Source organism: Abrus precatorius, unplaced genomic scaffold (assembly GCF_003935025.1).
Source record: "Abrus precatorius isolate BTA unplaced genomic scaffold, Abrus_2018 Scaffold8, whole genome shotgun sequence".
NCBI classification, from domain to species: domain Eukaryota; kingdom Viridiplantae; phylum Streptophyta; class Magnoliopsida; order Fabales; family Fabaceae; genus Abrus; species Abrus precatorius.
Window position 1 is genome coordinate 38,733,100 of NW_020874428.1, and position 23,761 is coordinate 38,756,860.

Genomic DNA, 23,761 nt, shown 5'->3' on the forward strand with positions numbered 1-23,761 from the left:
CAAAGAAGATCACTAAAAAAAGCACCGATAAAGAGAGTAAATGACATAAGTTTAAGTCTAATAAAAAAAAAGACCTAAAATGAACTTAGAAGAAATTATTAAAAGAATTATTATTAAATAATGTATCAGAAATTTTGATTTTTGATTAAATCTAATGACATCAAAAGATCTGTATAATTGATTTGATTTTGTGAGATAATATTTACGGTTGTTATATCAAATGATTAATTGAACTTAAAATTAATATTAAGAGAATTTGTTATTATTGTTGTTGTTATTATTATTATTATTATTATTACAAATATCTTTAATATAATACAAATTTAAATTTAATATTTTCATTCCTTAACTTTTTAAGGTAAATTTGTATTTTATCCTCCTCGTCTGAATTTGTATTTTTTTTTTCTGCACAGCTAACTCTTTTGAAAGTTTTTTTTTTCCTTCTATTTTCTGCCATGTCACTGATGCTCTGTATCGTTTTCATTAGATTTTCGAACTTTATCTCCACTTCTTCCTCCCCCCCTTCATTTTCGTCTTCTTGTTCATTTTTTTTTCCTTCCTCCTCCTCTCTTCTATATCTTTGCTACCCTTTCATCTTGAAGTTGATAGAAAGGCTGTTATCACGATGTGGACTAACATTTTCTCTTCGAAAGAGTTGATGTCGTGCTGCAAGTTATCGACTTGAAGCTGGTTTAGTCGCTGCCAAACAACGCCATTGCTTGTAAGAAATGCTCGCAATGCAGAAGAACGAGTTGGTACATTCAGGAAGTTTGCAAAAAGGCTCTGTTAAATATTCATTTTTCTTCCTTATTACTGCTGAATGATTCTGGTATTCTATAATTTACATTCATATAATTGTCATGCTTTATTTTCTTGATGACGTTAATAATGATGATGCATTTAATACGAATTTGTTATGTTATTGGAAGGTTAGAGTTGATGATATGAATAACTCGTGTTCTCTGATATATTTTTAAGTTTGAAGCCTTCTGAATTTGGATACTTCAAGAGTAGGACTTTTTGGGGAAAAAATATAAAAATGATTATCAGAGTTAATATACCTGTTTGAAATATTGTTACAAAATTAAAGGATTAAAATGGATAAAAAATTTTTAAAAAACAAAATCAAAATTACTTTAAAATTAGACAACAAAATTACTATTTTTTTTTTGCTAATACAAAAATACTAATTTTATTTACTTAAAATTAAAAAAATATGATAAATAAATAATTTATATCTTATAAAGTATCATTCTATTCTAGAATAGAATAGGTTATTGGTGAATAAACACGCATCACCGTATTAATAAACAAATAGATAATGAATGGATTTTTATATGTATTAAATTTTAATATAAATAAGTCTATTAATGATGAGAGATAATTGTGACAAATTTTTTAAATATATTTCTGATTCTTTTTTAGTATAAAATGATAATAAAAATAAAATTATTTTTTATAAATCAAAGATAAAAATAAAAAATTTGTAAAATTAACACCTAAAATAATTATTTAATACAATTTCATGAGCTATAAAGTCTAATAAAAACAGAAAGTTCATTCAAATGTTATTTAATGCAAACTGAATTTACCAAACCATCATGATTAGTTAGTTTTTATTTTATAAATTTTCGTACGAATTTTGTGTATTTAATAGAAAAATTGGTTTTAATTAAATATATAGAAATAAATTAAGAGATGGAGATAGGTATGGAATCCCATTCGTCCATTACCAACGAGGATCCTTCTGGATTAATTGTTATTGTTGCAACCGATGTGATGCATGGTTTGCAGTATAAAAAGTTATATGTAACAAAATTTAATTGAAAATTATAATATTTAGTTATATTAATATATTTAATTATTTATAATTTTTTATTAAAATAATAATATATATAAGAAATAAATCTTTTCAAACTAGTATAAGTTTAAAATATCTTATACGTGATCTGAGTTTTTTAATTAACTTATATATAATGAGTTATAATTTATTATTTTATTAACGATTAAATGTATGTCAAATAAAAGACACAAATTGAATGTAAAAGTTTTTAAACTTATATTAGTGTGAAAAAAATCTTGCTATATAGATTAAAAAAATTTGTTACTATATTAGGACACGAGACATATTGATATTATGTTAGTGATTTTTCCTTTGATTAATTAGATGCAAACTATAAACAAATGATGCATTTGAAAAATTAACTTAATTAAATATTTATTGAATAATTTTTATATAAAATTGATAACATAAATTAATACAATTTTTATATAATCCACAAATATTATTAAATTAAAATGAAAATATAAATAAATAGGTAGAATATATTCTATGAATATTTTTAATTTAATAAAATTTATAAATTAACAAAATTATAATTATTATTAATAAATATTTGTTTGTTTTCTAAATAAATTATATAAAGATATAAATTTTCAAATTAAAAACAAATGTATGAAAAAAAAAATTTAAATTAATATTAAATTGAAAAATTAATGTAAGAAATTTTTTTTACATGATAATAAAGAAAATTATTTTCTAAAAATGCTTTGGTTTTAAGAAAGCTTTTAAAAACATTCTCATTTAGTTATCAATTATATACAAAAGTTAAATTTATGATAAAAATTATATTAATAAATTACAACAAAGATATAAGTTAAAAAAATTTATAACATGCCCTTTTAAACACTGTTTAAATTCTTCTAATTTTACCATTGTTAGGCTAGATTAATTGACGCATTAAATTTTGATAAGTTCTTCTAAACAATTCTTTTTTAAAACTTTTGATTTTACTATTTCGAGGATGGGTTGATTGACCCATTAAGCATATATACCCAGGAGGCAAGTAGATAGATTAGACTACTTTTGTATATCTTTGTGTAACTTTTTGCATGAAGAGCCTACGCAATTGCCAAGAATCCTGTCACAATTTGTAAATTAGGTATCCAATCTTGTTGAAATTATGTAAGTAATTATCTTAAAATTTAAAAGATGTTCATATGGACCGCGACAACAACCACCACCTTAAAGCTTGATTAACATTGTTTCAAGAATCAAAACACAGACTAATGTAGTGTGGGGAGCTATTTATAGCATTTATAATTATAGCTGATAAATGAAAAGCTATTTAACCCTAATGGGAGTAGCTTAATTGATTCAGACTTCAAAAAGTTCTTTCAACTGAGTTAAAAATCTACTTCTTGTTTGGACATTCAAATAGAGAACCAAATTCAGAATAAATTTGATAAAAAAAAAAAAGTTAAATGGTTTATGGGTTGAAATAGTTAAAATTTATTAAAAATTATAAAATTAGGATAGTGACCAGTTAAATCAAGAGTGTGATTTTTACATCATTTTATATTTTTTTTACAAATTTTTATCAATAATAAAAAATATGTCATATAATATATTATTAATATTTTTTAAATATATAATTCAGTGAAGTTAAACAAATTTACTCATTCTATAAAAAATATTTATATATAATGATGGACTATAATATACTTTAAGTTTATATATTTTTTAAATAATAATTGTTACACAAAAAAAATTATTTATTCAAATAAATTTTTTCTTAAATTTAACAATCATTTCACATTTTATTAATGATAAAATTAACTTTTGTAACTGTTATTTAATTATAAAAGCAATTTAAAAAGTGTTGTTAAAGATGCTTTTTTTTCTTTTGTTAAATGAAGATAGCAAATACCATAAAATATAAAATCATATGAGAAAAATAGTGAAAAAGGAAGAATAGAGCTATTTTAGTTTTTGCTGGATAATCTACTATTCTGCTTTCATGCATTAATATTTAAGTGTAAATACATAAAAAATAACATTTCATCGCCATGTACCCACTAACACTAGGAGTGCAAATATGTCCAAAATACAAGCAAACTAAAATCACTAATCATAATATTTCTTACTAAAACAATCAAACATAATGCAGTAAGTAAACATAATTAAAATAGTAAATAGTAACTACGAAAAGTTTTACAGTTGATTAAATTTAATATTCCTCAAAATTTTTCTTGAACATTTCAACCTTGCTCCTTAACTCATTAAACTTGGCACATGAAAGTGTTTTAATAAAAATGTCTGCAATTTGCTCCTAAAACTTGTAATACATTAATTGAACATCTCCATTCTTTTGAGCTTCTCTTATTGCATGAAATTTGATATTGATATACTTGGTTATCCCATGCTGAATTAAGTTTTTGGCAATAGCAATGGCTGAATTATCGTCACACCATAGCTGCGTAGGCCCTTTTTACACATGATTCAACTCATCCAGTACCTTTCTAATCCAAATAACTTGATTTGAAGTAGCTACTGCCTCAATATAGTTTGCTTCAGTTGAAGATTGAACAACGACATCTCACTTTTTGGAGTTCCATGAAAACAGTCTACTTCCAAGTGAAAAGACAAATATGTTTGTGCTCTTTGAATCGTCAATACAACTAGCCCAATCAATATCAACATAACTTTCAAGCCTTCCATCTCCTTTGTAGTACCAAATACCAAAATCAGTTGTACTTGTCAAATATCTTAGCACTCTTTTGCCTACACCAAAGTGTGTTAAACTTAGTAAATGCATGAACCTTGAAAGCAAACTAGCAAATAACATCAAATCTGGTCCAGTTGTAGTCAAGTAAAGAAGGCTGCCAACTAAACTTCTATATTGAGTTACATAAGCCTTTGCATTACCATCGTTCTTTGAAAGCTTTTCATTAATAGGAAGGGGAGTTGAAACTGAATTACAACTCTCCAATTTGAATTATCTGAGAAAATTAGTGGCATACTTTCTCTGTGAGAGGAAGGATTCCATCATTAAGCTAATGCACTTCTATTCCTAAAGAATATTTCATCATTCCAGGATTTGTCATTTAAAAAAGCTGCAACATACTTTTCTTAAATTTGTCAATTTCATCAATATCATCACCTACAACCAACAAATCATCAACATAAAGTGCAATAACAATTTTTTTTCTCATTGCCACAATCTTTAACATAAAGAGTGGGTTCATTTTGACTCTCCCTGAAATCATTTTGTAGAAAGTGTGATTCAATTTTGTTGTACTAAGCTCTTGGAGCTTGTTTCAGCCTATACAAGGCTTTGTGAAGCCTATAAATTTTATCTTCATGACCTACAAAATAAAACCAATAGGCTGCTCAACATAAATTTCTTCCTCCAAAACTTCATTTAAGAAAGCTGATTTGACATCTAAGTAAAAGATTGTCCACCCATATTGAGCTAATAAAGCAACAGTTAGATTGTTTCATGCGTTGCAATAGATGCAAATGTATCTCCATAATCAACTCCAACCATTTAAGAATATCCTTTTACAACAAGTTTAACTTTATGTTTGTGAACAAAACTATCAGAGTGCAACTTGGTTCTATAAACCCACTTCAAACTGGTAACATGCTTATCCTTGGGCCTTTTTAAGTTCCCAAGTACTATTGTTACTTATCATAGTCAACTCCTCCTTCATTACATTTTTGCATTCTATTTGCATTAAAGACTCTTCAAATTTAGAAGGCTCATTCACAAAAAATTGCATTTTTCATAAATTTTAGCCAAAGACCTTGTTTTTAGCATTGAGAATCAGATTCAGCAATCTAAACTTCATCATCATTTGTATTTTGTTGCTATTCAGATTTTATGCTTCTTTGAACTTCATTATTTTCCTAATTCCAATATGCATTCTCATCAAATTGAATATCCATGTTGATCACAATCTATTTTGACTTGAAATTGTAACTATATAACCTTTAGAGTGTGCAACATAGCCTAAGAAAATTCCTATTTCAAGTTTATTATCCAATTTGGTTCTTTTAACTGCTGCAACATGAATATAACATATTAAACCAAAAATCTTCATGTGTTTAGCAAAGGGCTTCACTCCCATCCATGCTTCAACTAGTGTTTTCTCTTGAACCTCTCTTGTTGGAAGCCTATTTAAGAGATACATTGTTGTATAGACAACTTTAGCCCAAAAGCTCTTTGGTAGCTTCTTTTCTGCATTCTCTATAACTATTCTATTTTTTCTCTTAGAAACTCCATTCTGTTTAGGGGTATACCTAACTGTCAATTGATGAATAATACCCATTTCTTCACAAAATATATTGAATTCATTGGAGGTATACTCCTTTTTGTTGTCTAATCTCAACACTTTAATCTTGCAGCTACTTTGAGACTCTACCATAACTTTAAACCTTTTAACGACATTAAAAGTTTGAGTTTTGCTTGATAAAAAAAAAAAGACACAACATGTCATTCTTGTAAAATTGTCAACAAACAAGATGAAATACTTGTTTTGACTCAAAGAAGGGATGCTCATTGGACCACACAAATCAATGTGAACAAGCTCTAATTTGCTTTTTGCTCTTGTAACATTTGCTGCTAAAAAACACTTTTTGTGCATTTTTTCCAATTGAAAAGCATCACAAAAATCATCAAGATTGCCCATCACAAGCTTGTCTCTCACCATATCATGAGTTTGCAAAAATTTCAATGCATTCATATTAAAATGACAATATCTTTTGTGCCATAGTGTAGAACCATCATGTTTAGAAACAAATGTAGATTGTTTCACTTGATTCAAACTAATTGGAAAGCTATTATCACACATTTGAACATTAATAACTTTAGAATCATTTGAATCTAATATGATGCAACCATTTTTTTGAATGAAAGAGAATATCATCTTTTCATTAATTGAGCAACACTTAAAAAATTCTAATCCAAATCTAGAATTGACAACATCTTAAATAAATTAAGGACTTCTACTAGTGTAAACAAAAACATTACCTCTTCCTTTAGCTTGTACAATATCTCTATTTCTAAGCTTGAATTTCGTTCTAACATCCTTTTCTAAAAGGGTGAAGAGACTTGAGTCTCGTGCCATGTGGTTTGTGCACCCACTATCAGCACAACATACTTCCTTTGAACCTAAACTACATGCTTGGATAACCATAAACAAGTGTTCTCTAGCTATAAGTTGCTTATCAGTAAAGTTGACTTGATATGCAGGTTGTGGGAGAGATTGGTTCTGCTTAAATTGATAGTACCTTTCTCTATGTTCTCACTTCTTACACTTGTTAAATTGAATATGAGACTTCTCCTTATACCAACAATCTTTAGACATATGATTTGTCCATTTGCATGTAGTGTAAGGAGAAAAATGATCCCGTGCTGTGATTTGTGCACCCACTATCAGCATAACATACATCCTTTGAACCTAAACTACATGCTTGGATAGCCATAAACAAGTGTTCTCTAGCTATAGGTTGCTCATAAGTGAAGTTGACTTGATGTGCAGGTTGTGGGAGAGATTGGTTCTGCTTAAATTGACAGTACCTTTCTCTATGTTCTCACTTCTTACACTTGTTAAATTGAATATAAGGCTTCTCCTTATACCAACAATCTTTAGACATGTGATTTGTCCTTTTGCATGTAGTGCAAGGAGAAAAATGATCCCTTGCTACAGATTTGATTGAACTCCCATCTTGTTTGCCTTTTCCTTTTCGATCACCTTAATAAGTTTGTATTTTGTTCCACTTTTATAGCCCATATATTTATGTTTGACATTTATTTTATTTGTATTTTGCACTAATTCATATATATATATATATATATATATATATATATATATTGTGTAGCTTAATAGAAAAAAGGGTCACAGTTGTATTTTGGGCCCAAATTGGCTGAAAAACTAAGCTTCACAACAGTCAGCATGCTCAAACCTTAGAAGTAAGTACATAGGTGCTGCGAACTTATGCACGACTATGATTACATGCGATCATCCCAACTTTTAGGGTTTTGAAACCCTATTAAAGGACTCTCAAGAACAGTGACTAAAGCACCTTTTATTACATTTTTTAATACACTTTTTCATCTCATCTTTCGCACATATTTTCTCACTAGATTTCTAGCACATTCTTGGTGAAACTTGGAGCTTCAAGCGATCGTACTTGAAGATCAAAAACTCTTCTCATCTCCAATCTTTCTTTCTATGGCTTTATTTACAATTGTTTTAATTCTTTTCTTTAACATAAGTAACTAAGTCTATAGCTAAGGTTATAAGAATTCTTGTTCATGAATTTATAGGATTTTAAAGTTTTAATCTAAGTTTGATTTCTGTTTGTGATTAGTGTTTATCTTATTGCGTATAATTGTATGTTGTGAATTAACCATTCGTAACATAATCCTACTTAACTATATTATCATGTGACTGTATCTCGATTAGTTAATAGATCTATATGATAAAATGAGAGAAAAGATTAGATGAACCAAACCAATATTTCTCTATCAATCGTTACTAAATTAACAAGTTTATAGGTGCTTTATGATTTCTTGAATTGATATTTTGCATAAACATTATGGATGTTAATTTAGAGAAAGAAAATATGAACATTACATGAGCATTGGGTATTGATAGTATTTGTATGAATGATTGTTAATAATAAGAAAATCGAATTTAGAGTTGAACAGAAAAATAATATAAAGGATTAAATGAGAAAATCCATATGCCCCTAGGTTCCTTTCCTATAAGTTCAACCAAGATGTGTATTGTATTAATTGTTTTAAATTTTATAATTTAAATTTTATTTTTATTTAATTGTATATCCTTTAAGTTCAAACAATTAAACTAAGAAATTCTTAGTAATTGGAATCAATCCTCATTTTAGAATCCTATATTACTTTTTGACGGGTATACTTGCCCACCAAACACATCTCCTCTTTTATATTGTTGCTTCTTTTGATCTTTCTTATAGGTTGTTTCCCCTCATAGAAAATCTTTGTTCATGAGCATGCAACTTACTCACCATCTTAGAAACAGTTAGTTTCTTAAGATTACATGATTCTTCAATAGTCATAACTTTGGCTTCAAATTTGTCAGGGAAGTTGATCAACATTTTCTCAACCACCTTGCTATCATCCACAACTTCACCATACAACCTCATTTAATTCACCAAATGAGACATCTTTGAAGTGTACTCTTTGATTGATTCATTCTTCATTTTCAAACTCCTTTTTAAAAGTTAAAAGCTTGATGGATTGTACCTGTTCATCACCTGCATGTTTCTCATTCAATTCATCTCATATTTTCTTGACTTTTTCCAAATGCATAATACTGGTAAACACATCATTTTCCAATGTTGAATGTAAATACAAAACAACTTTCTCCTTTTTCATGGTCTCCTCCTCATGTTGCCTATTTTGAGCCATTGTAGGATTAGTTCCCAATGCTAAAACTTGCTTGTCTTGATCTACATACTCCCATAAGTCAAAAGATTTCAAACATAATCTCATTTTAACTACCCATATATGAAAATTTTCTTCAAAAAATTGAGAAACAAAAAATACAGCATTGTTCCTTGAAGTCATTTTTTACTCCCTTACTCACAAGTGTTTAATCTTTCTTATCAATCTTTTTTCAGACCCACAGCCTATAAGAACAAAGCTCTAGATACCACTAAAAATGAAGATACCAAATACCATAAAACATAACAAAACCATAAACCATATAAAGATAAGAGTGGAAAGGGAAGAACATAGATATTTTTATTTTTGCTGTATAACCATACTATTCTACTTCCATGCATTGATATTTAAGTGTAAATACAACAAAAATAATATTTTTTTTTATCATAATACTCATATATGTTGTCAGCAAAAGGCCATGCACCCACTAATATTAAGAGTGCAATTTTATTTAAAATATAAGCAAACTAAAATCACTAATCATAATATTGCTTACTAACATAAGCAAACATACTGCAATAGGTAAACACAATTAAAACAATAAATGGTAACTAAAAAAAGTTTTATAACCCATTAAATTTAACATTTTTTTAAAACATTTTTTGTTCTCTTTTTATTTTTGTGTTGTCTCAATTTTTAATTGACTTATATAATTTGTTAAGTTACTTTTGTAGTAATTTCTATGATAAGTTTATTTTTATCTTCTAATGTTTGTTATATATCTTTTGAATATATAAAGAATTTAATTGTAAGTTTCTAATATTTACGTCTTTCATTAAAATTTTATATTTTTGTGAGACATGATACTTCACATAATAACACTAATACATCAGTCTTACATGCATCGTTATTGATAATGTACTAATAAAAACAAAGCTATACATGGATTTGTACTTTTGATCTGATTTGGAAAGGTTTCCTAGACAGTATAACTTTGAGGATCAAAATGGTATATTTGGTGAATGAAAAATGCTTCATTTATTGCTTTTTATAGGCATAGCATTATATTTAGTTTTATCAATTTTAATTATTTATATTTAATTTATGTAATTTGACAAAATCAAATCCTTTATCTCACATTTTGTTCAATTGCTAACAAAAGAATACATCATAACATTGAATTTATGGATTAATAAAAGAAAAATGTATGACACATTAAATAAAAATAATGCATTTATTATATTCTATATATTATTTTATTTAAATATATTATACATTTTTATTTTATTACTTAATAAAAATTAATGAGATATTACACTCCTATCATATTTTTATTGATTATTAAATGAAATATAAAATAAAAAGTTAATTTTAATCATCAAGAAACTATAAAACTAATTATACAAGTAAAATTAGGAGATCACATCAGAAGCACATATAAACTTGTTTTATAAATCAGTGATTCCCTGCCAAACAAGAGAATCTGAGGGCAGTGCACGTAAATTCAGGTTTGAGCTTTGGACGGTGAATTTTGGACTTAATATTTTGGTTAACAACACAGTTTTACTTTATATTTATTTTTAATGCAAATCAACATAACTTTCCAACAAATTTTTAAATAATAAACTGACATTTTCGTTTCAACAAGACCATCATATTACCCTCACATCAAACACCACTTAGTGATTACAGATTATCAATTTTATTAAAAGGTGAACTGTTAATTTACCTGCTTGAAGAACTTCTGTATAGAAACAAAAGCACCTTTGTGATTATCACATTTTTTTCCAAGTTAAAAGAAGTTTTCAGTTATTTTTTACATTTTTTTTATTATTACAATTTTATTTTTCTTAGTGGAAATGATTCCCCTTTTCGTGTTTAAAATTTATGGATATTTGGATGTTGTATAAATTAAAAGTTATACAAGAAGAGGATATTAAAAATATGTTTAATTTTAATACACTGGTTTAAATTTTTATATTGTATATTAATAAAAATCTACGGTAGGTGCGGTTTGTAAATTAAATATTATAAAAATTAATAATTTTTACTAATATAACAATTTATGATTAGATGGTGGTGTAAAAATTTTGTATAGTATTAATGTATTGTAATCAAATGCATTAAAAATATGTTTGAAAAGAATATTAACAAATACTTTTAAAGAATTGACTAAAAAATTTAAAAAAATTAAAATTATCTATCAATCTATCTATACTATGAATTTTAATTTAAACTCACTGTTAGTTTTAATAATAAAAAAAAGATTTTCTTTTTATGTATTCATTCCTGTTTAATTTTAAATAATTTTTCAACAAATATTTATAGTAAATAAAAGTAAGTAAATAATTGTTCGTATAATAAGTTAAAATTATTTTAATTTTGTTTGCTTTTTTAAACAACATCTTTTATTTAGTTTCTCTAAAATTTGAAGTGCATGAATTAATTTTTATTATAAAAATTATTTATTTTTTCGTATGATTATATATTTAGAAATTTATCCATAGTGTGATTCATATTTTGAAGACACCACTAAGCCATATTTTATGTTTAATGGAAAAGGGGTTGTTAACGTTTTCATCTTTTTTGGAAATTACAACAGTATATATACAACTTTTTTTTTCAAATACTGGAACTTTAGTGAGTTATGAGCAGTTGCATATTATAATTGGGAGGCAAAAATGTTGACTATGGCAATTAAAGTGCAAAGCATGATCATGTACTAAGATTCTAAAAGAAAAATTTAAGTAACATTTTATGTATTTGATTGAGATGATAGGTTGGCATATGGTCCTGTCTGTTTGGAGGGCTTAGTCTTGAAATGAAAGAAAGAAGATGATTGAGACTATTTGGTCCCCTCCAAATATGTACTGAGAAGTGAGAGTTCCAAATTCTATACCTGTCACAGTTTGAAAGGTAGCTCATTTGTTACTCCATCATATAACTTGTGTTATCGTTGATGAGTTGTTATAGAATGCTTTATGTGACCAGCTCTATACTATCTATGCTCCATTCATTATAATTGGTATGTGATTTATTTATTCAAATTTTCTATAATTATAGTGAGAACTTTTCTAACAATAAATTTAGATTCAAACTCGTCAAAAACTCAAAATTATGATGTACCAACTAAGAGGAAGAATTTAGAGTTTGTCTATATGTTTGAGAGTTAAATTTAAGAGAAAATTTGTTTAATAGTAATACTTATTTGAAAATTTTTAAATTAAAGATGAATCTTTATAAACTTTTTAAGATTTCCATAAACTTATATTTTTGAAGTTTTTTTTTTAATTTCTTTTTCTTTTAAACTTTTCTTTTTCTCTTTTTCCAGAGAATTGACATCATAAGACGTAAGACTGAGCTGCCCTCTCCACTTGATAGGTGAGATATTCAAGAATTTCTAAATAGACACTAAGTGATATAATTAGGTTAACGCATATTATTCATATAAAAGGTTTAATAACAAATATTTAGCACAACAAATTTTATAGTTTTAAACGAGTTTTGATTAATAATTAAAAATTTATTAAAAATGTGCTCTTAACATTTCTTGTATATGATTTGGTTCTTTATTTTCTAAGGAAATTGGGATTTCAATGATAAGGAAAAACATATTTTTTAGTGACACATCGAAAGTAAGATTATGATTTTATCCTTAGTTATGAATAAATTGCCTAATTAAAATATTCCAAGATCTACCCAATATTTGTAATCAACATTATCTAAGAATCTAATAAATAAACAATACTAATTCACAAAATAAGTAAAAAAAAATATCATATGTATAATGGGTGGTACATGAACATGATGGTTTCTTCCATGTTTGTGGTCTTATTTACTGGTAGTGGATGATTATTACAATTGAAGTAAAAGCATTTGCTTTTCTTGTTTTGGCATAATGGCGTCAAGTTCAAAGCTTTCACAATGCAACAAGTGGCGACCAAGGGCTACAGATTTTGCTTAATTCTCGTGTGCTGTAACCTTTATATCACATGCCCTTCGCCTTTTCCATTAATAAACTTTCAAACCCTAAATTAAATTGCAACACTTACTTAGCAGACACATCAATTTGGTAGCTATTGTCAATGCCAATTCCACGTGACACTTTACATAATTTGGTCCATCAAACAAGTCCATATCCATATTATTATAATCTCAGTTACATTAGACATTTGTTAATTAAATTATGAAGTTAATTTTAATTATTAAAAGCACATTACATATGAAAATCAACATAAAAATAAATACAAGACTCAACCAAACTCATTATATGCAAAAATTATTATTTGAAGATAATTAAATATAATATCTCCAGAGGAAGAGGCTCATGCATGCAATTGCACCCTATTTTCAAACGACCCATGCATTTTTGTTGCTACGAATTCTTCATATTATGAGAACAGCAATTGTCACCAGATCCTAGGAGACAAGAGCTGGAACCTAGGTCCACCACATCATAGAATTGGAACAAGAAAAGCTACTAGGTCAAGCATATATAAGGGACCATATTAGAGACCAAACTCTTTGGAAAATTAACAAGAGCCACATCATCAACAAATACTGTAAAATAGATTGTTTCCTTCCCCACAAATATTACAATCATGGTTCCTTACCTCAACTCCTCACTGGTATAAGTTCATTTTGCACAGCAAAGATTAGGCATTGTGACATATAAATAACATTGAATACTCTACCGAAAAAGGATATAATATTGAACAATGTTGTTGTGTGTAGAACCCATAGGTGCTTCAAAAGCCACGTTCTCACCTAGCAAATTCATAAGAGCCTTATCTCTTCCACTACCTTATTTGTTAACGAGTCAATTCAAAATTTTATGCGTGCGTGTCAGAAAGAATAAACTCTTTTCTAATTAAGTAACTAAGAGTCATTTTCATTTAATGAATAATTATAACAAGGCTCATAGCTTAGGTACATTATATATATAACTAGCATAATGTTTAAGATTTTTATTTATTATAGATATCAATAGTCTAAGTACAAAGGTTATAATCTTACTCTCAAGAATTAATGCACATGCCTTTTCAGTCTCAAAGTTTTAGTATTTTTTTAAAGCTAATATTGTTCAAGATTTACACGCCTCACGTGTTAAGAATAAAAAACAAAAAAACTTTAAAATGCTATCTAAGAGATATTCAAATCAAGAATAATGATAGTGATTAAAGAATTTTCTCAATTGCAGATGAGTAGAGTGAAAATGGATTGAATCGAGTTATATTTTCTAAAATCTAAGCTTGATCTAATTCTTGAAGTCAAGGTTCAAATTTAGTCTATTTATTTCATATGGGTCATATTTTAAAGTATGGCTTAAGTTTTTTTTAGCTTGACCTTACTTGTAAGCTTAATTAAAACCTTATTTTATAATAAGACCTTTTAAATGCGTAAAAAAAAAAAAACTTACTTTTAAATAGGTTAATAAACTTAAATTTATAAATAAATCAACAAAACATAAGTCTTTAAATAAAATAAATATATAAAATTAAAATATCATTATTATCATCATCATTATTATTTACCTTTTGTATTTCTTTGAATACACTAATATGTTTAGCCTAGAAGGCTTTTTAGATGGCCTTATGCATAACTTTTTTTTCAAAAAAAAACTAAATAGACTTTTAAAAAAGCCTTGACTTATTTAGTAAATAAACCTAGCCTAATCCAAAGCGTACCCACTATAGACTAAGTTATATGCTCTTGACAATTATTCTAACCTATTTCTACTCCCACATTGAAGGTTCAGGTAGCTAATATAATAAAAGTTAAATAAATATACTTAAAAATTAAGAATATTCATAATAAATATTGCTTTTGACATTTTTTTAATTTATTTTTCATTATTGATTAATGTCTTGTTAGGAGGGAACCGCTATTTTAATCTCCATATTTTCTAAAGCAATTCAAAATAGTTCCTAAATTAACAAAGTAAATTAAATATCATATTAACTTCGAATGTTTACGACTATTTTTTAGGTGTCTTAATGATTTATCAAGTGTTATCCGACTGTACACATGGCATTTAATGATAACGTAATGGTATAACATGAATTAAATCTCATAATTTTTTAAAAAAAAAATTCACCAATTTGATTTTTAAAGAATCTTAATATTAAGATATGTCAACATAATTTTCAAAGAATCTTTAATCAATCAAATTAATTCTCCAAAAAAGAATTTCTTGAAAAATTATAATAAAATTAATAACTCTAATTAGTTAATTGTTTTTTAAAATTTCTTAATAGGTCAAGTTCTTTTTCTTTATTTCATAATCACATTTTAGAACTGTCTATCAACACCAAATACAGTAACTCATACAAAATTTATTATTAAAACTGTTAGAATTCCACCACTTCCAATTACCATTGAGACCTTCCATCCATAAACACATCTAACTACTACACTTTTGCCATCATTTACTGTAAATTTGATAAAAGATATTGATAATAATTATTACGATGATAACATTAGAATTCGATGGTTTACTTCTAACGATTCTAACTACAAATTCAAGTTCTTGATATTAATTTTTAAAAAAAAATTATTTTCTTTCCAATGCATAATAAAATTAAGTATTTTTCATTAAATATTATAGTGAATGGTATTTAATAAATTTTTCTGCTCACCTATTGTTTTATTTAATTATTCAGAAGTATCACTTGCTATGAAAATGAGAATGATAGCCTCACTCATGTCCTAACACATTTGAGACCTAAATTTACTCCAATTGTTTGTCTCTTACCATTAGCTTTATTCAAATTAACTTATGCTATTTCGATAGTTTGTTGTGATATTTGTGAATCAATGTCTTTATCCTTCTATGCATCATTTACCAAATCACATCACATCCAATATTTTCTTTATTTAGTTATCCAATAAAAATTATTTTTAAATTATTTAACTAATACTTTAATTTCTTTCATTAACTTTAATATACTGAAATATATGAAAATCATCAATAAGTAATATTTGTTAATGAAAAGAATTTTTATAAACTTTTCAAAACTCAACATTTTAAATGTTTATATTTCATTATCAATAAAAAGGTTTTAAATTCATATTATATATATTATTAATAAATACCTGCATAATTAATGAAATAAAATAACAATGTCAAAATTTAAACCTATGAACAATATAACCAAGATTGACCTAATTATTTTATAATTTGTTTGTTAGTAATAAAAGATGAGGCATTTATGTTCTGAATCTTATGATTACAAACACAAATGTGAGGGGAAAAAGAAAATCAGAAATGACCAAAGTGGGACCCTTTCAAGTTGTAGTGTACAAACCTCCCCCTACAGGCTACAACTACAGCTGCAGCGGCTAACACAGTGTCACTTAGGAACACATAACACACAAAACATAACATTTCATTACATTTCATGTTTCATATGTTGATATAATCTATACCTGCTCTCACTGTCGTGTATGTGCGTGTCTGCAACACAACACCATGTGTTAATGTTGTGTACAGTACACACAACATAACATAAATCATAGTAAATGTTTTTTCAGCCATTACATATTACAGAGGAAAAAAAGAAAGAAAAAGAAAGAGTAGGTGGTGTAGCTGTAGAAACTATAGTTGTAGTAGTAATTGCAATACAATACTTGGACTGTGACACTGCTCTTTCTGCCTCTCTTCATTCTCGTGATTACCATTTCAACCTTTTCTGTTTTCTCTTTCCTCATTCACTTCCTTTTTTTTCTCTCTCTGTCTCTTTCAAAGTTCAAACCCTAGCCATAGCCTTTTGAATCTTCCTCTTTGCTTTGTTTCCATGTTTTGGGGTCTTTGAATTCTCCTTCGCACCGCTGTTTCTGGGCTTTCCCTGTTGTTTCAGGTAATGTTTTTCTGTCTTTGCTCACCCTGATCACTTTTTTTGGTTCCACTTCAACCTTTTTTAATTTCTTAATTGTCTTGCTTTTCAGTTTCAGTTTTTTGGTTCTGTTGTGCTTGCTGGGTTGTGCTTGTTTGATTTTGCAAAATTTGTTTTTTTATGTTTGATAATTTTGCAATTTGATTGTAAAGCTCAAACTTTTTTTTTTCTTCTTGTCCTTTTAATTTTGAGGCTTGATAAAAATTCTGATCCATGGGGAGTAAAACTAATTAAATGTATTTATGTTTTTTGGTTTCACTGATTCTAATTTTCTCTTTTGAATTATTTCTTTCATTGAACTTCCTTCCTCTCCACCCGGCTTTAAATCCATGGTAGCTTTTGGGTAATTTTAACTCTAATTCTGATACTGATTCTAAGTTTTGATCCTTTCTTTTGTCCTGAAATCATCAACTTTCACCTGTGCCCAACCCCCTCTATACAAAATCAAGGAAAAAGTATTATTCATTTACATTCACTTCTTCTAACACAAAATGTGAACTTGAAGAGGCTCCATGGTTGCTCTCCATCTGGATGTGAATGTTAGGGGTGGCCAAGAGTTTGGCCTCATGTTAGGAACAGATGTAAGGATGAGTAATGGCAAAGACAAAAGTGAAGATAAATAGAAAGATGCGGGTGGGGGGAGAAATGAATTGTCACTTTTTACAGTTCAGTAGTAAAAATATGTTGAGCCTTTTAAATTACAAGGATGGCTATTTACTAATTTGTTTAAGGAGTGATTGGGTGAGGTGAAGATCGACTATAATTTTTCTGCCCACTTGGTGTATGAATGCGTGTCTTTTGTTTCTCCTTGTCTTTGTAGCTACATAAAACATGTTCCAAATGTTCAATGAATATTCATGTTGAAGTCGTAGATAAATACTATTGCATTAAAATACATCCTTTATTTGATGCACAATGCTTATCTTATCCAATCTGAAATATTATTACTAAAATTTCAGGTTCGAATGCTGCATTTTATAATCAGTAAAGGGACTCAAGTTAACCAATCAATTCTGTTGAGAACTATGACCGAAGACAAACCTGAAGGATGCCCTTTGCAGTTTTTACTTCTTTGCAATTCTCTGTGACTCATCTTTAGAATTGGGCTGAAGCAAAGTTGCCTGTTTTATTGTCAACTTACAAATACATCTATCAAATATGGATATCTCTGCCAATACTTGTGAGATAGTGGAATCGAGGGAAGAGATAATTTCGGAGTTCAAAATGGATGAAAAACCTGAGAGTAGTTGTGCCCACAAATCAGGAAACAAGTATTCAATAGAGGATGATATTAACCGTCTTTTCCAGTCTATTGACATTAAAAGTACTTCTAGAGGTCTTAGTACATCACGCTTACAAAAGAGTGCCCTTAAAAGGCCAATAAAAGTAAATTCTTCTCAGGCATCAGGAATTGGCATCTCAGAGCCTGTAAGTTTGAAGCAAGCACTTAGAGGGTTGTGTATCTCACAGGCCTCGGAAATGGCTGCTTTGAAGAGATTATCAAAGCCACCCGGTTCATCTAGAGTATCAGAGGCTGGAACCATAAAAAAGTTGTACACTGCAGTGGTAGATGAGGGAAAAGGGAACTTGGTTGAAATCTCCTTAGTGCCAGAGATATCTACTCCTTCTGATAAATTGCCTGATGTAGCAATGTCAAGTGCAGGAGTTAATCGTATTATTCCTTTGGTTGACACAACAAAAGCAAAAGAAATGGCAACTGGGTTTTCTACCCAAGATCAGATTGTTCCTCAACCACTAGAGGTTGAGAGTGACAAGCCAGTCATGGGGATCAGAAAACCCATAATTGCAAATTTGTCACCAGTTGCCTCTGCAAGTGAGGAAGTGGCTGAGGTCAGAGTGGATCCTGCTTCCTCAAGCAAAGCTTCTATTGGTTCTTCGCTGCCAGATGAGGGGCAGGAAGCAAATTTACATTCTGCATCCTGTCCACCTAGCTCCAGCAATGGTAATGGAGTGGATAAACCCACAAACAGTATCACATGTTTGTCAAGGCCAATATTCAATAACTTGAACTTCCTTAAGAAAAAAGTAAAGCAAGACATAAGTTCTGCCTCAAGCTGCCCTACACCATGTATAAAAAATGATTTGGGTTCTATTACAAGTAATTTGGACAAGGAGACTTGCAATTCTTATTTGAAGCATGAAGTAAAAGAAAATGAGAAACAGTCTCCTACCAGTTCAAATCATAGCATTGAAGTTAACTCAATTAATGTTGGTACGGATTCAAGCAAACCTGGTTTCAGCTTGAATTGCAGCAAGAGAACCAAGTTTCTGGTGACAAAAGTTGATGAGAAATCAAGATCGAAGGAAAAAGGTGAGTTCTCCCAGAGCTCAAAAAGTAGCATTGGGGAGTATAGTAGTAGCACAAGCATCAGTGGGGAAAGCAATTTAAGTGGTTCCAGTCGCTGTGGCCACAGGCCTCACATGTCAAAACACTTGAGATGGGAAGCTGTTCGTGCAGTTCAGCAGCAGCATGGTAATTTAAATTTGAGGCACTTTAAGTTGCTCAGGAGGCTTGGTAGCGGGGACATTGGAACTGTTTATCTAGCAGAACTAATTGGTACAAGCTGCCTTTTTGCTCTTAAAGTGATGGACAATGAGTTTTTGGCAAGCCGGAAGAAAATTTTCAGGGCCCAAACTGAACGAGATATCCTTCAGATGCTGGATCATCCATTTCTTCCTACGCTTTATTCCCATATTGCAACAGATAAGCTCTCTTGCTTGGTTATGGAATACTGTCCAGGTGGAGATCTTCATGTGCTGCGACAGAGGCAACCATATAAAAGTTTTTCAGAACAAGCAACTAGGTAGGACTTTCCACCCTTCCTTCTTCTAGACTTAAAAGATATTTTGAAATTCAATCTTGCCTGAATTTCCATATTTCTAATTTGAAATTTAATAGTGTCTGAGCAAGTTCAAAAATTTTTATTTTTAATCTTTTTCGTATACCAAAGCTATTAGCTATGTTCAAGAAGTCCAATGGACCTTTTGTTAATTTATTGGCTTGTAGTATCCAGCTATCATTTTTACATGTGATGCAATGCACCAAATTAGAAAACCTGAGGTCAAATTTCTGGACAGAAAGCGGGATAATGCTGATGAATGGAATGTAAAAAGAACAGGCACACGTGCAAATTGGTTGTATGATTTACTGTTAGAAAAGGTGGAAATTTGTAGGAGTGAATCAGATAGCAGTGATTGAAATTGTCTTGATCAATGTACCAAAAAAGTCTTGTTTAGCCTGCAACTCAGCAAGAAGCAGATTAAGTATACTAGGACTAGTTTATATAATTTAAGCATCTTATGCTTGATCTTTCCACTTGGTATCATGCTTATTCAACTGTAAATGCTGTGTTTTCTTATTCTTTCTTTACCTAAAGTGATTTCCTATCTGAAAGAATGGCAAGTGGACAAGTTTTTCACACATTATCTTGACTATAGTCATACTATCACATGTTCAGGTTTTATGTTGCTGAGGTTCTTCTTGCCCTGGAGTATTTGCACATGCTGGGAGTTGTATATCGAGATCTAAAGCCAGAAAATATTCTAGTTCGAGAAGATGGCCACATTATGCTGACAGATTTTGACCTGTCACTCAGATGTTCTGTCAATCCAATGTTGGTCAAGTCATCATCACCTGACACAGATGTGACAAAGAAGATGTCCAGTCCTTGTTCACAGGCTAGCTGCATACACCCTTTCTGTCTCCAACCAGATTGGCAAGTTTCCTGCTTTACTCCCATTCTATTATCTGCCGGAGCAAAGTCAAGAAAGATGAAGGCTGACATAGCTGCTCAAGTTGGTCCACTCCCACAGCTTGTAGTGGAGCCCACCAGTGCACGATCTAACTCCTTTGTTGGAACCTATGAATATCTTGCACCAGAGATCGTCAAAGGGGAGGGTCATGGGAGTGCCGTAGATTGGTGGACTTTTGGTATATTATTGTTTGAGCTTTTATATGGTAAGACTCCCTTCAAGGGCCCATCAAATGAAGATACATTAGCCAATGTTGTGTCACAAAGCCTCAAGTTCCCAGGTGCTCCAATAGTCAGTTTTCATGCAAGAGATTTGATCAGAGGATTGTTGATAAAGGATCCTGAAAATCGATTAGGATCTGTAAAAGGTGCTGCTGACATAAAACAGCATCCTTTCTTTGAAGGCCTCAACTGGGCTTTAATACGATGTGCGGCACCACCAGAGCTCCCCAAGTTTCAGGATTTTGGGAGTTGTGCTCCATCTTTGGCTGCACAGAAGGAGAATGCTAATGAGTTAGAGGATACAGAAGATTATGAAGAGTTTGAGCTGTTTTAGTTAGACTCGGCTTCCTTCCCGTACCCCTGTTTTCTTTTTTCTTTCTTATGTGGGGTAGGGAATTGAATTGAAGTTGACTTGGTTTCAAAACCTGTTCTCATCCATGTAACACTTAGTATAGCTTATAGCATAAATGTAATTCAAACATCGTGACAAATAGATAGATTAGTATATGTTTATACTGGACTAGAAGTTGCAAATCAAAAAAGGAAACATGAAAATTTCTCCGGTTTGTCTGTTGGCCATTTCAGCCGCTATATGATATTATCAATGGATATTTTCTTTTCCCTTTTTCGCTTTTCTTCACAGTTGAGACATTGTCACATTCCTTTATCTTTTCTTTTTGTTGTTTATGATACTCTAGTCAGTTAGTTGTATACTTTGTACAGATACTTAGCACAGTACTTATGCCAAAAGTTGTTTTAAAAAAATCATTTTGTTATAGGCATTTACAATTATGCAATTCGTTGAGATAACTTCCATTTCTGGTCAATCCAAAGATGTAAACAAGCAAAACAGTAGTAGAGCTGGTTTTCTTATTCTGGTGATTTTAATTCAGGTGTCCTTGTACTGTTGTACTATTTCATCATGAACTGGATAGAGCCGGTTGTCTTGTTCTTGCTATGCAGTTGTGGTGCTTTATGCAAAATTAGAGTGACTTTGCCGGTTACCAGGCATGCAAAAGGTTAGTTCATTGATCTGCTTTGGACTACAATTTTCTATCTACTCTGATGTGAGTGTACAGATGATACAGCAGGATTAGTGATGTGCTCATCTTGTAAGAAACATGATCACGTCAAATTCCCTAATAGTTGCGGGTCAGTATGGTGGACATCAATGGTTTGTGAAGGTAATAAATTATAATTTTTTGTTGGTTCAGTTTATGCATAAAAGTAAAATGTTGTTTTCCATGTTGTGCATGACCAACAGTCTGAATGTTATGTGCAAGTCATGAGCAGCTAAAGTCATGATATTATGTTGGATGAGTAACGCTATTTTAATACCCACTTTGAGTGTCTATAACAGACACCCTATACAAATTCAAAAGCAATTACGCTATAGTTGTATAGGGTGTCTGGAATAGACACTATATTGGGAGTTAAAATAGCATTACTCTATGTTCCATATATCTAATTATTTTGTTGAGATTGTCAACTAACATGTATAGTATAATTTCTTGGAGCTGAAATTACATTGTAAAACCATTGTCATTTAAGCAATTTATACAGGATTGCCTCGCCAAATTTAAATTTCGTTGGTTTCATGACTTCTAGTCATTTTTCTATAATTGCATTACATATACTGATGCACATATTTGACACAAGGTTTTGTCATGGTTTTAAACACTTCAAACTTGGCTTCCTTCCTGAACCAAGTAGATGCATTGCCTAATGAATTTTGCTTCCAGGCTCTATGCAATGTAATGTACCTGTTTTACATTTAAATCCTTCAGTACCCCTATGACCATCATATCTTGTAATGTGCTGAAAAACTAATGCACTGTGATCAAGACCAGCACAAGTAACTAGTTGATACAATGATCCAAATTGTTTGGTGATGCAGCAGTAACTATTAATTATTGAGAAATATTAGTTACACCCTTTTTATCACTCTCTTAGTTATCAGCTAAAATTTATTAAAAATTATAAAAATTACGTAAGTTTTTATTCTTTTTCATTCTTAATATAATTATTATCTATTTTACTTTTTGTAATTTTTAATAAATTTTAACAAATAATTAAGAGTCGTAGCTTTGGGGGTGCGTCGAGTTCCTGAGAATCACTGTTGGACAATATTTAGTAGAGAATTAACATAAACAGAAAGAATGTTAATCACTGAAAAAGTCTGAAAGATCCAAAAAATCGAATTCAAAGGCAGGAACTATCGTGTCAAAACACTAACAAGTAGAGGCAAAAAGAGAAACAAAAATCCTGTGTATGCTTGGTGTAATACTTTTGTACAATGGACCAGTAAAAGTTGGTAACTTGATTTGACCCTTTCTATAATTGGGTTTTACCATGCAACAGTTTTCAAACTGGTCTAAATGCGTGGTGCACTGTGTACATAGATGCATGATTCTTTCTCCCTCTTTTTTGTCTAATCCATCACATTGAATGATGGAACTTCACAGATTATTTTACTGAATAGGTGGCAGCTATGCGTATTTTCTTTTGAGGACTTATCTCCATTGTTCCTTTCCTCTGTGCCATTTTGACATGCAAATGTTAAATCACTTGTTATTGTACACAGCTGCTACTATGAAGTCATGTGAGTCTGAAGTTGTACCTGCATATACTTATCTTGTTGATGTCACTTCTATTTTGA

At 29.7% G+C, this 23,761-nt stretch overlaps 1 protein-coding gene across 2 annotated transcripts; it reads left to right on the plus strand.

The window, feature by feature from the left end:
• Window positions 1–16,546: 16,546 nt before the first annotated feature.
• LOC113846347 (serine/threonine-protein kinase D6PKL1-like) lies at window positions 16,547–21,924 on the plus strand. 2 transcript variants are annotated; one of them, XM_027474486.1, is made up of 3 exons: window positions 16,547–17,071; window positions 18,067–19,932; window positions 20,587–21,924. In XM_027474486.1, exons 2-3 carry the CDS (start codon window positions 18,266–18,268, stop codon window positions 21,434–21,436), a joined length of 2,517 nt encoding a protein of 838 aa, XP_027330287.1. In that variant the 5' UTR covers window positions 16,547–17,071; window positions 18,067–18,265; the 3' UTR covers window positions 21,437–21,924. The 2 variants fall into 2 exon arrangements, with proteins under 2 accessions (XP_027330287.1, XP_027330288.1); XM_027474487.1 differs by having other exon boundaries at window positions 16,604–16,787; window positions 20,587–21,722.
• Window positions 21,925–23,761: the final 1,837 nt, after the last annotated feature.